At 37.6% G+C, this 12,315-nt stretch overlaps 1 protein-coding gene across 1 annotated transcript in view; it reads left to right on the forward strand.

The window, feature by feature from the left end:
* Positions 1–12,315, forward strand: part of LOC134529303 (odorant receptor coreceptor) — a 234,963-nt gene that overhangs the window by 202,976 nt on the left and 19,672 nt on the right. Inside the window, exons 6-8 of the mRNA XM_063363212.1 lie at positions 1,254–1,353; positions 9,203–9,307; positions 11,759–11,914. Of these exons, the coding sequence (XP_063219282.1) occupies positions 1,254–1,353; positions 9,203–9,307; positions 11,759–11,914 (361 nt within the window). The remainder of the gene's footprint in view (positions 1–1,253; positions 1,354–9,202; positions 9,308–11,758; positions 11,915–12,315) is intronic.

The following is a 12,315-nucleotide window of genomic DNA, read 5'->3' on the forward strand; positions in this document are numbered from 1 at the left end:
TGATTCTTTTCCTAGAACGTTTTTTAATCGTAACTATGTACGAACGAAAAAATGTAACTCTCCAACTTATTTCCATAGCACAAGCGAAAATAAAATGTTTTAAATGATATTGCTGTGAACTGTCCATGGATTACAAAAGTTTTTCAGCGCTAATGAAATAATCAAAAGCATAGCATAAAGTCGAAGCTTAATAATTACCATCGAAAATGTAAAACAAATTAATGATTATTTCTAATAAGGTTTTACCTTATACAATAATACAAACTGAAGGGGCCATAATTTTATCACTTTTCAATAACAAGGTTAGTAAGAATCAGACTATTACAAAATAAAATCACAAGATTTATATAATTTCTAAATCAAATTCAAATAAATTTAAAACTTGTAAACAATTTCAATACCACACACAATGTACTTTCTTAGAAATTGTAGAATACAATTTTTGTATTTTAGGATGGCTACACATATGGCTCAGAAGATATTTTTCTGCTGTATTACACTTAAAAGGATTTGAGACAGAAGAATAAAGCAAGGGTTTACATATTACATTAAAAAACTACATACTACCATCATTTTCAAAGAATAAAACTTCTAATCGTTTTCCCCTAACCTACAATGAGCAAAAGCATTGGTATCAGTATTACTATAAATAAAACTTCACATTGATTATTTACATTATCCTGGGAAATTTGTACTAACCATCATTTACTTTATGTAACTGTTTACCTTTGGAATAATACCAAATTTTTATAACATAATAATTATTATACTTTATAATTAACAAATTACTTAGCACTACAACTTCTATGTAATTTCTATGGACTGTTAAAACACTTTGTGTTAATGAAAGTTTTATATTAACAGGGTTTTTTATTAATGAGGTTCACTGAGTTTCGTTCCACTGTGTTTCATATTCATTCATAGAGTGTAATACATCCACAGTTTTGGTCTAGCATGCAAGCATACCAGCCAGTGAGAAAAAGGTTCTGGGTTAGAATAGAGGTTGGATCAGGGATTTTCCACCATTGAGGATTTTTCTTTCCGGGTCGTGCTGGGTTTCTCTTCACCCTCCGTGTTGCGGAAAGTAGTGGCGAACCTTCGATGAATCAATCCCTTTGACAGGGCTTCCACCAACGCGCCTCCAAAAAAGGTCGCTACGGTCGTAGTTTATCAACAAGATCAAATGATTATCATCATCAGAATAAAGTAATGAAACTGTCCGTAATTACGTTAATTATTCTTTTTTTTTGCAGGTATGTTAATGACATCGGCGACACCTACGGCGGAGCTATTCTGGCGCACATGCTGATAAGCACTGTGGAACTAACACTGCTGGCCTATCTTGCTACAACGGTATGGAAACACCAGTTTGACAGTGCACGTCTCTTGAAACACTTTTTACCAGGGACGCAAATCTGTAGGATTCGCCTGCGTCCCGAGAGTTTTGAGCGTGGGCTTTAACAGACATGGATATGGTGCTTGTACGTTGTATACTGCCCATATTTTACTTGTATGCATGTAAAAAGCAGAAAACTGTAAAATATACAAAATGTTTTCCGTAATACATAGTTTTGACTTTTACGTTTATCAACCCTGTTTCACAGTCACGATTTTGCAAGAGAAAGAGAGATCCTCAGTGAGGGGCTTCTTAATTCCAGGGGAGACGATGCCCCCCTTTTCCCCCCGAGATCTACGCCCATTCTTACTACTATACGTATATTGAACACGCCATGTTTGGTTAGGGGAATTTATCTCCAATGCAAGTAAATTAAGTTACTGTAAATTTTTGAAGATATTAGAGAATTCACATACATATTTGGATAGTTTTTAACAAGTGTTCTTCGTAAGATTAAGGTGAAATTTGTTAACAGTGTGCCAAGTGGTTCAGATCCCACTATGATCTCAAGGGTTTCATCGCCTTAAGCCTTTGAAAATAACAGTAAAACATTTTCAAACTTTAAACGTAATTTTAGCATTTGAGTATCAAATGCGATACTTACATCCCGGACAGTTAGCGCCCTACCCTCTGCGGTAATCCGATTAGGAGCAGCGCCTCTCTCCCTGTATCTCGAGGGTTCGAGACGTTCTTAGACCCCCGTCTGCGTGAAATGGCGTAACTAAGACGCCATTGTTCTTGAAGCTCCGAATGTTAATTCGGTGATTCTGATAACGTGACATTTTGGAGATATACAAGAGCTTTCATGTCAGGGATTGATAGGTATATAAGACGGAGTCTGGCAACAATTAAATTGTTTTAACTAAACTAAAAGTGTAAATAATAGATAGTAAATAAAATTTTATTTAATTAATTGGACTCCTTTCCAGACCTTTTATTCCCACTCGTAAAAGTATATAGAGGATGATTCTGAATTCAACCCAAAAACTTCAATGGCAGGTTTATCACGTAAAAAAAAGTTATAACATACCTATACGAAATATGGTCTCAAATGCTTCCCAAAGTATACGAATTTTAAGTTGCAGCTGAACTGGTAGTTTTTTTAAAACAAATAAAAAGAAAGTATGGTGAAACGCCAAGCGTCTGCGTAATGTCTAATTGAACAAAGTTCTACAAACATTGCAAATTTTGTCAGTGAAGTAAAATTATTTAATGGAAATAATTTATGGTGGCACAAATATATTTTCATAAATTTTGGTGATGCGGAGGAAAATTGTGGTTTTTAAAGGCTGATTATTAATAAACATGTCAAAATTAATAATAAAAAGGGGTCGCCGGTATGTCCGAGCGCAGGGTCCAGGGGGTGGAGCCGGAGCCGAGCCACATCTCTGACGTCACGGCGGCAAAAATTCCTCAAAATTCCTCAAAAATGACTCAAAATGACTCAAAAATTCCCGTTTTTAAAAAAAATTCCCGTTTTCGAGGGAAAAATTCCCGTTTCGAGGGAAAATTTCCCGTTTTAGTCCGTAAAAATCCCAGCGGCTAGAAATGTCCTTAATGAGGCATGTCATTTTTTCAAGGTTACATGTAATTAGTGAATTTCTGCTACTTAATCAACACTTGTAATATTTTTATCAGGTGGAAATTAAAAAAAAAATATCATTACTTTGTCAAATAATCTCTGGAAATCTAAGAAGCACTAACAGGAAGGACGAACTTCCTTCTCCTTGGAGTCTAGCGAAGCCATCCTTCTTTTGCGATCGTTAGTGAGCATCCCGCATCCCGCATAAAAGAACTAAATACCATTTACCTGCAAGTAACATGTGGCGACATCTGTTGTTGAGAAGCATAACTACTTGAAACAAGTACCTTTGAATGAGATAAATTAATTCTCGCTGATGAAATAATTAAAAAACTCTGTTTAAGTAATATAACTAATTTAAAACTCTTAGGTCGGTGGTCGTCTCTCGGGCTGTGCGCATCTCTCTCGCGGGCTGTTGGCTGGGAGTTCCCTGCGCCCTATTGGGTAACCGAAGGCTGGCAGTGCGTACGGGATTTGCGTGCGTACGGGAGGCGGCCTAGCAGCGCCATCTGCTACTGACTGCGTCCCGCGGGTGGCGGATACGGGAGCCCAGCTCGAGAGTTGCAATCTCGCTGGGGTGGCTGTGAATAACCAATAGCAGTCCGCGGACCAATGGCCGGCCTGTGGAGTCGTTATCACGGCTGTCGGGGAGAAAAATAGCCTGAATGTAGCTCGGCGCGCGGCAGAAAGCAGCTTCGTCGGCGAAGGCACCGCAGGGGAGCTCGATGTGCTGAAAAAATGCGAAGTGTAGACGAACTGCGGGCTGGAACTTGCGGAGCTGTGGACTGCCGCGCGCGCAACGGAACTGAACAGCATCAGAATTCTGATGGAAGAGATGGCGGCGCCTTCAAGTTGGGGCCCTGTTGGAGCCAGTGGTAGCCTGGGCAGCGCGACCTTCAACCGACCCGGGAATTTGGGGGGCAAGAGGGTCCGACTCGCAAGATACTTCATTCGCCTGAACGACTTACCCCCACCCTGGCTTGAAAGGTCGTTGGCTGTTTACTGGAAGAAGGAAGATGAAGATGGCGCAATGTCAGGCTGAATTTCGCTCCGAGAGCCAGCAGTTCGAGCCGGTTTACTGGCTCGTCTGCCCACTTCTGTTTTAACTGTGGCTGCCTGGGCAGCTGTGACTGGGCTGACGCGTGAAGTCGCCCGCCCCTGGGGGCGCTTGCGCCCCTGGTTAATAATAACCCAGGAGTTCCCAAACTTTAAATACGGGCCGCAAGGCCCAAGCACCCAACTCCAGCATGGTTGATTTTTCAGCCCCTCCAACTCTTCTTACCTGGACCCTTCTTCCCTCTTGTCCAGTAGTTACCTGCTTGCTTAATGCATGTTATTCGATCCCCGCATGAACCGGCCCAGGGTTTTCCCTGTGTCTATGCAGGTTTTACCTGGGTCACATTAGCTAGCTTTTAAGCTAGGCGACCAATGGGGCGTCAGTCATGGCGCCAATTGCAGCCATGGCTGGCCAGTAAACCCCAATAAGCACATGATGCACGCGCCCTTGTCCTGCATGGTTAAAAACCCGCATGGTAGAGTGTATAGGCTTCGGCCTGAGACACACTTAGGTCCTCCCCTAACCTGGACCCTCCCCTACACACTTAGATTAACTTAGGCTAGGAAAAAAAATAAAAAAAAATAAAACTCTTAGTTTGCGTCTGGCATTAGTCTCAGTAACTAATATGAATCCTGATTCGGGATTAGTTGCTGTATCAAAACGATATCACTGTAGATACTGTAGCAAGGTGTTTACCTTGAGAAAGAATGCTAAACGACATGAGAGAAGCGAGTGTAATTTGGGTCCTTGTCAAAAACCATTCCATTGCAGTCAGTGTCAGAAATCCTTTGGTTGAAGATATTACTTGGATAGACATTACAAGACCTGTACAATTAAGATGAATAAAGATAACGAAGACTGGGCTACAACATCGCGGAAGAGGAACGAAGGCGAAAAAGCTAATGCTAAAATTACTGATCTAGAGCAAGATAATAATTTAAAATTTAAAACAAACGAAGGAAGTTGTAACCACATTAGAAATGAAAATATATTTACTCCAATATCTAGACGTCTCCATGAAAATGTGAAAGATGGAGAACCACCTGAAGCTTACAAGGTCGAAGACTTTGATGAATCATCTAGAAGCTGGCATGATTTAAGATTGTGGTGACATATCTGAGGCTGACATGATTAAGTACTGTACTGAAGCACCTAAAGCAGGCCAGATCGAAGACTGTGATGGCGATCTGAGACCAAAACGCTGGAAACGACGTAATTAAATAAATTATCCTGATAAAGTTTGTGATGCTGACATGATTGAAGACTGTGGTGACACATCAGAAGCTGGCATGAACGAAGACTGTGCTGCCACATTTAAGGCTGACATGATTGAGTACTGTGCTGAAGCACCAAAAGCATGCAAGAGTGAAGACTATGATGGTGGTTTGAGACCAAAACGATGGAAACGTCGTAATAAAATAAATTATCCTGATCAAGCTTGTGATAATCACTGGCACGATGACGAAATTGACCTTGTGGTTGGTGTTAAAACGATAGACACCAGAGATAATAATATTTATTATAAACATGCAAGGATGATGATGAACGCAGCGGAAGAGATAGATTATACCTCATGGGAATATCCTAACATATTGGTTGACAGGCTACGACAACTACATGGATCGCTTTGTGCAGGAAACTATTCAAACATTAAAGAAATATCCTTCATACTCGAAGAACTGAGGGAAGCTGGCTACATACAATAATGGCTTAAATTAAATGTATGTGTATAAACTTAAAGATAAATTAATATATTTTATTTCCAAATGGTATATACCATTTATCGAAATCTGATTTCTAAATAAAACTTATAACTTAAAGGTGCAAAATACGTTACCACTGCCAGTCAAAATGTATACTAATAAAGACATGTTAGTAATCATGCCAAGTTCGATAAGAAAAGTAATTGGAATCAGTTGGAACCAATTGAAGATGGAGCTGTTGGAGCCAATTGGAGTATTTGGAGCTGTCAAGCATTTGGAGGCCGTATGGAGCATTTGGAGCAATTTGGAGCTGTGTTAAGCATTTGGAGGGTGTTGGAGCTGTTGGAGCCATTTGGAGGCCTTTTGGAGCATTTGGAGCCATTTGGAGCCTTTTGAAGCATTTAAAGCTGTGTTAAGCATTTGGAGGCTGTTGGAGCATTTGAAGCCTTTTTTGGAGCATTTGGAGCCTTTTGAAGCATTTGGAGCATTTGGAGCTGCTGGAGACATTTGGAGCTGTCAAGAATTTGGAGGCCGTTTGGAGAATTTGGAGCCATTTGGAGCTGTGTTAAGCATTTGGAGGCTGTTGGAGCTGTTGGAGCCATTTGGAGGCTGTTGGAGCTGTTGGAGCCATTTGGAGGCCGTTTGGAGCTGTTGGAGCCATTTGGAGGCCGTTTGGAGCTGTTGGAGCCATTTGGAGCATTTGGAGCTGCTGGAGACATTTGGAGCTGTCAAGCATTTGGAGCCATTTGGAGCTTTTTGGAGTCGTTTGGAGCATTTGGAGCCTTTTGAAGCATTTGGAGCTCTCAAGCATTTGGAGCCATTTGGAGCTGTGTTAAGCATTTGGAGCCTTTTGAAGCATTTGGAGCTGTCAAGCATTTGGAGGCCGTTTGGAGCATTTGGAGCCATTTGGAGCTGTGTTAAGCATTTGGAGACATTTGGAGCTGTCAAGCATTTGGAGCTGTCAAGCATTTGGAGCTGTTGGAGCCATTTGGAGCATTTGGAGCTGTTGGAGCTAAGAAGTAGTCGTTGCACGTCTCTGCAGGGCTAAATGTTTATAAGATTGCTGGCTTTCGCAAGTGATTCTGTAGTAGGATAGAAATTGTGTAATAATTATTATGTTTGTAAAAGAATTTGTGGTGTTTTATTTCTTGAACCTTACACTTTTCTGGTACTTTTTTAAAATTAAAGTTGTTTTGTATCGGCCAGGGATCGAACCAAGGACCTAAGTCGTTCTAATCAATCAGTATATAGATTGCAAATTTATTTAATGAAATTTAGAACTTTTCCCGAATCTCTAGCATTAAAATTACGCATTTCCAATATGGAGGCCAAATTACAAGATGTCGGGTGTCACAGCATTAATAAATGATTACTGCACTCTAGCGGATAAGAATTAAACTAACATGTCATCAGCGCACTCTCGCCGACGATACAATGATGATGGCTTCCAGCATCGAAGACAAGATGGCGGACATGACGTCATACTAGGTGACGATATATATGCTTTGAAAAAAAAAGTGTTGGGAGTCAGTCTGCCTGCAGCCATCGCGGGGGAAGGATCGGTCGCCATTTTTAATTTTTTTGACCTCACCGGGTTCGAACCGAGGACTCCGAGCTCCGTGTCATAAATGTAATTTTTATAAATAATTTATTTAAATTTTATTAATTATTTTTTTTTATAAATTTTATAATTTTTTTCGTTAAAATCGGATAATAAATAAAGATTTTAAAGATGGCGATCGTAACAAAATTTGCAACTGTGACGTCATAATTCAAAATGGCGGAAAACACAATGCCGGAATGTTCGAGAAGACAATGACGTTATCCGAAATGGCGGATCCAAAATGGCCGCCGAGGTTAAGGTCAACGGTCAAGGTCAAGTCCTGATAGAGGCTTAACTGAGGCTTGAGTTAAGGATGCTTAAGCCTCTTTAAGGACATTTATAGCCGCTGGGATTTTTACGGACTAAAACGGGAAATTTTCCCTCGAAACGGGAATTTTTCCCTCTAAAACGGGAATTTTTTTTTAAACGGGAATTTTTGAGTCATTTTGAGTCATTTTTGAGGAATTTTGAGGAAATTTTGCCGCCGTGACGTCAGAGATGTGGCTCGGCTCCGGCTCCACCCCCTGGACCCTGCGCTCGGACATACTTTGCTATACTACTGTCGCCTTATTGTAATATCCTAAACTCGACCGTTTTTGCAGGTAACTAAAATAAAATTTAGAACTAAATAATTCGATGCCTGGCAGGTGTGCAATACTAACAACACTCAGTTAAAAATAGCTGCCTAAAATTAACGACACTGAGTGTTAAGTGATGTACGCGCAAATTAAGGCATTTCGAAGAAAACATTGATCTGATAACTAAACTAAAACAGCTGCGGACGTAACTTAGAGTATATACGATAAACTTGAATGCTGAACAAACCATACGTGTTGTAAAACACCACAGGAGAAAAAATGTGGTCGCGCCTTTATTTGTGAGGAAAGATTTTGTCATAAAACATAACTTGTTAACTAAAGGAGTTTTACATTAGGTTTAAAATTCATTAAATTTAGCATTTAAAATCTAATGATTGCGTTTTACAACTGCCCGCACTGACATTAATAAGTTAAACACAACTACTTAGTGCCCGCCAATGCTGTGTTACATGTATGTTTTCCGGCGGTAAATGGGACACCCTGTTTCCAGTGGCTGTCTCTTTAGGCGTGGTGACTTCCAGATTTGGAATGCATACATTACATGCTAGATTTTGTAAACTGCGTTACATATTTTTACGTGATGAATTTGCAGCAGAAGTTTGTTGGTCGAATTCAGACTCATTCTCTATACATAGGTACACATACATTACTATTGAAATTAATTTTTATTACAAGTTGAGGAAAAATATTTTCCACGTTATTAAAACGCAGTGCAAAATACACAGTATGAAACAGCTCTTGCTTAAAAATGACCAAGACTATTTCTTTATTACATAAAGTTAATATTAGTACACAATAAAACCGCTGTAATTATGACTTTGGATAAATAGGGCCAATTTTATCATAGACCATATTTTATCTTCAATTTGGTTAAATTTTGGTTTCAGAGAGTAGTAAGTTTTATCTATTAAAATTGGTTTTAGTGTAATTTTGAATTTTGTTTAAGTTTCCTATGTGTGTTATACTTTGTGGTAACAAAATTTCTGCCCAGCGGAAATTTTGATGAATATACATAATTTTTTAAAATAACTTAAGGGTTTTACATTAATTTTGACATAATTTCTTCTGAGTAAAAACCGCTGAATTTTTTATTTCAGTAGTTTTGCTTTGAAAATGTTAAGGCAGGCAAACATGGTTATTTTAATTAATAGTAATATGCATATGAATAATATTTAATGAACTTTAAATTGAAAGTTTATATGCATTCATACGTGCACAGTGGGTAGTTTTTGTTTTATTAACCAATGAATGATCCATTTCAGATAACTGGATTCAACCCAAGGGGAATTTGTATCGTTGGCTACGTGATCTATTCATTTGGCCAAGTATTTCAGTTCTGCTACTACGGTAATCACCTAATAGAAGAGGTAAACATAATGATTTTTCGTTATGTAAAATAATAAACAAGACGTTTATTAATTAGCAGTTGGTTTAGGAACTAAACTTTAGTTTGTATGTACTGGTAGTTGTAACGTAGAGTTATTTAGAGAATTATGTTTATACATTGGATGGTGTGAGTGATGTATTGTTTTCTGACGCAAAACAAAATTGAAAAATTTTCCGTAATTTCTTGTACCAGTATTTTGTGGGCGAATAGTTACGACGCTGTAATAAAAAACTGCATACAGTTATTATTTTAAAAAAAAACATTCATTGGAAAGATTTTTTACCATAGAAATTTTGTCATTTTATTTGTTTCATATATTTATAAACATTTACGAGGCAGCAAGGGAATACAATTTACTTAATTCATCTTTACTTTGATAAACTGAAATATCTTGAAACCTGTTGGATCGAATTCAGCACTTGAATGAGCCTGTGTTTCATCATTTCTGATAGTTTCACAGTGACACGAAAGAGACAACTTCTCAACTCAATCAACACTTAGACTTGCTAGAGTGAAATAAGGTATGCTACGTCATGCGTTAAAATGATAACCGTTTATGGGTTATTTCTCCATCTGTATCTTACACCAAGTGTACTGCAACTGACAATCACAAGCACTAACAATCTTATAGAGTGAATTGGTATGCAAATTCACTAGAGATAACGTAAGCCATAAAAATTCTAAAATACAAAACTACAAATTTGTATTTTTATTTTTGCATAAGCTACGCTACAGCATGCTAACACACATATACGCAGTACGTGTATAAGTATATTCTTCATACAGAAACCATTTTCATTTAATTTTTGCGAATGTTGTTTTAAGGTTGTTTTTTTTTTGTTTTCGTTGGAGATTTCGGTAAGTTGGATTAGTAGTCGATGGATGTAACTACGTTTTATTGCTATAAAATTAGAATATGTAACTTACAAACTTACACATAAAAGTTATAGTTATTTAACCAGATATAAATTTAATTAAATACTAATGAGAAATGTGTAAATGAGAATCGCTTTGATTTAGCCCAACGAATTCAACAATGTTTCAACCAATCTTCAACTAAAAAACAGATCAACTAAGCTGTAGTGATACGTTTTCGTCCCAATTTTAGGTTCCTTTACCTTTTTCCAAACCCTCCTCATCTTTTTTTTTTGCACTTTTTTTCATCTCTTCATAAAAATAACAGCCTTTATTTGTTATAATCTGCTTCACACGTAACATGAAATATTTATATAGTCCTATTTTTAACCCGGTTTGTTACGCAATAAGCCTTGTAAGTACTATTATTTGAAATATGATTATTTTAAAGGCTTCCTATCCATATTGTCTCTCTCATTTGATGCCTGTCTGCCCAGCGAGCGAGGCGGGCGTCAGCCTGGAAGTATGCAGCTACCCTCTTAGAGGAGTGAAGCGGGAATCCCACCCATCAGGGGTTAGCTTTATAATCGTATGCATCTGCACATGGCGTTTCTTGGGTTGGACGTCGGCGCATGTACCAATCAACACATTGCAATGTTTCTTACAAATTGTTTACTGAAACTAGAATATTCTCGCTTTAAAACGAACACAGAGGTCATATATTAATTATATGGCCTTTATAGATTCTTAAATATCATTAAGTTATTATTTTTATTTCAAAATTAGAAAATGTAAACTTTTATGTATGTAACTTATTAAACTCACAATAAAATAATTTTAACTTCAGAAAATACAGTGAAGCTTTTTAAAAGTAATGTTTATTACTGAAACCACGTTAAAGTCAAATTAAGGAAGAGGCCTTTACTTGATTGGGCCGACAAATAATGTTCAGCAAGATTTAGAAGAAAAAATTACTTATGACTCTCATTTAAGTGCTTAAAGGATTTATTTTGGATATTTAAAATCTCTAAAATGGGTAATTTTGAAAACCTTTTAATCGTTAAGGGCCACACTAAAATATTTTAGGATGAAAAATATTAAAATAAATTAAAACATATATTAATTAAACATTGTAATTAATTAATTTAAATTTAATGTTTGGACGTTTTTTATTTTGAGTACAACTACTTAATAAAACTTTAACACTGCCAAACTACAGACAATGCACAGCTTTACCGTTTGGTCTAGAAGCATGACAGTTTTCATAGTAGTTACTTATATAACGACTAAGAGCACTAAGACAGAATTTTCGAAAATTCATCTCCTAAAGGGTTTTAACAGGGGATGAAAATCTGTGTGTAAGTTTGTCATTTTTTAAGTTAGAAATATGGAAATTGGTGTTTAGGCTTCTGGTTATAAAAAAAGTCAGTTGTATTAGCGTTTTTGGTAATTCATCAGAAATGAGGATCAAATACTTTTCCATCGTGCACACGACTAGTTATTGATGTATTTATATCTATTGTTAGCATGCGAAGCTTTCATATTAGTAATGCCGCGCTTGTGCTTCTGTGGCCAGAGCTCGTCCGTGCTGGAGGCGGCGTACAGCTGCCGCTGGTACGACGGCACAGACGAAGCGAAGGCATTCGTGCAGATCATCTGCCAGCAGTGCCAGAAGTCGATGACCATCTCAGGAGCCAAGTTCTTCACCGTCTCTCTTGATCTATTTGCATCGGTATGTCGTGCTGGTGATTTCATACATGAACATCATTTCTGTTATAGTCATTGCCATTTACATTCACTCGAATTTTAAAGTTATAAAAATTAGGACTTATCTTTCTGCCGCTGTTTTTTTTGCCAGCAGAGAATGAAAACAACTTCATGTTATTGTAACTGTTCGTAAACATATATATTGTGTTGCTTTGTGACAGAAAATGGGTACTACTGGTACTATTTCTGAGAACTTTGAAATTGAGGCATGTTGCATGACAAAGACTATGCTACTTTTTGTAAAAAAATTCAACTTCATGTCGGGACTCAGGTCAGAGAATGCCAGGTGTTAAGTGTTTACTACTGGACGCAAGTAAAAAGCTCATATACAATTTTTATTTGTATGTAGCCTTTTTCAACCTTGCA

The sequence above is a fragment of the Bacillus rossius genome, chromosome 2 (genome assembly GCF_032445375.1).
Source record: "Bacillus rossius redtenbacheri isolate Brsri chromosome 2, Brsri_v3, whole genome shotgun sequence".
Taxonomy (NCBI): Eukaryota; Metazoa; Arthropoda; class Insecta; order Phasmatodea; family Bacillidae; genus Bacillus; species Bacillus rossius.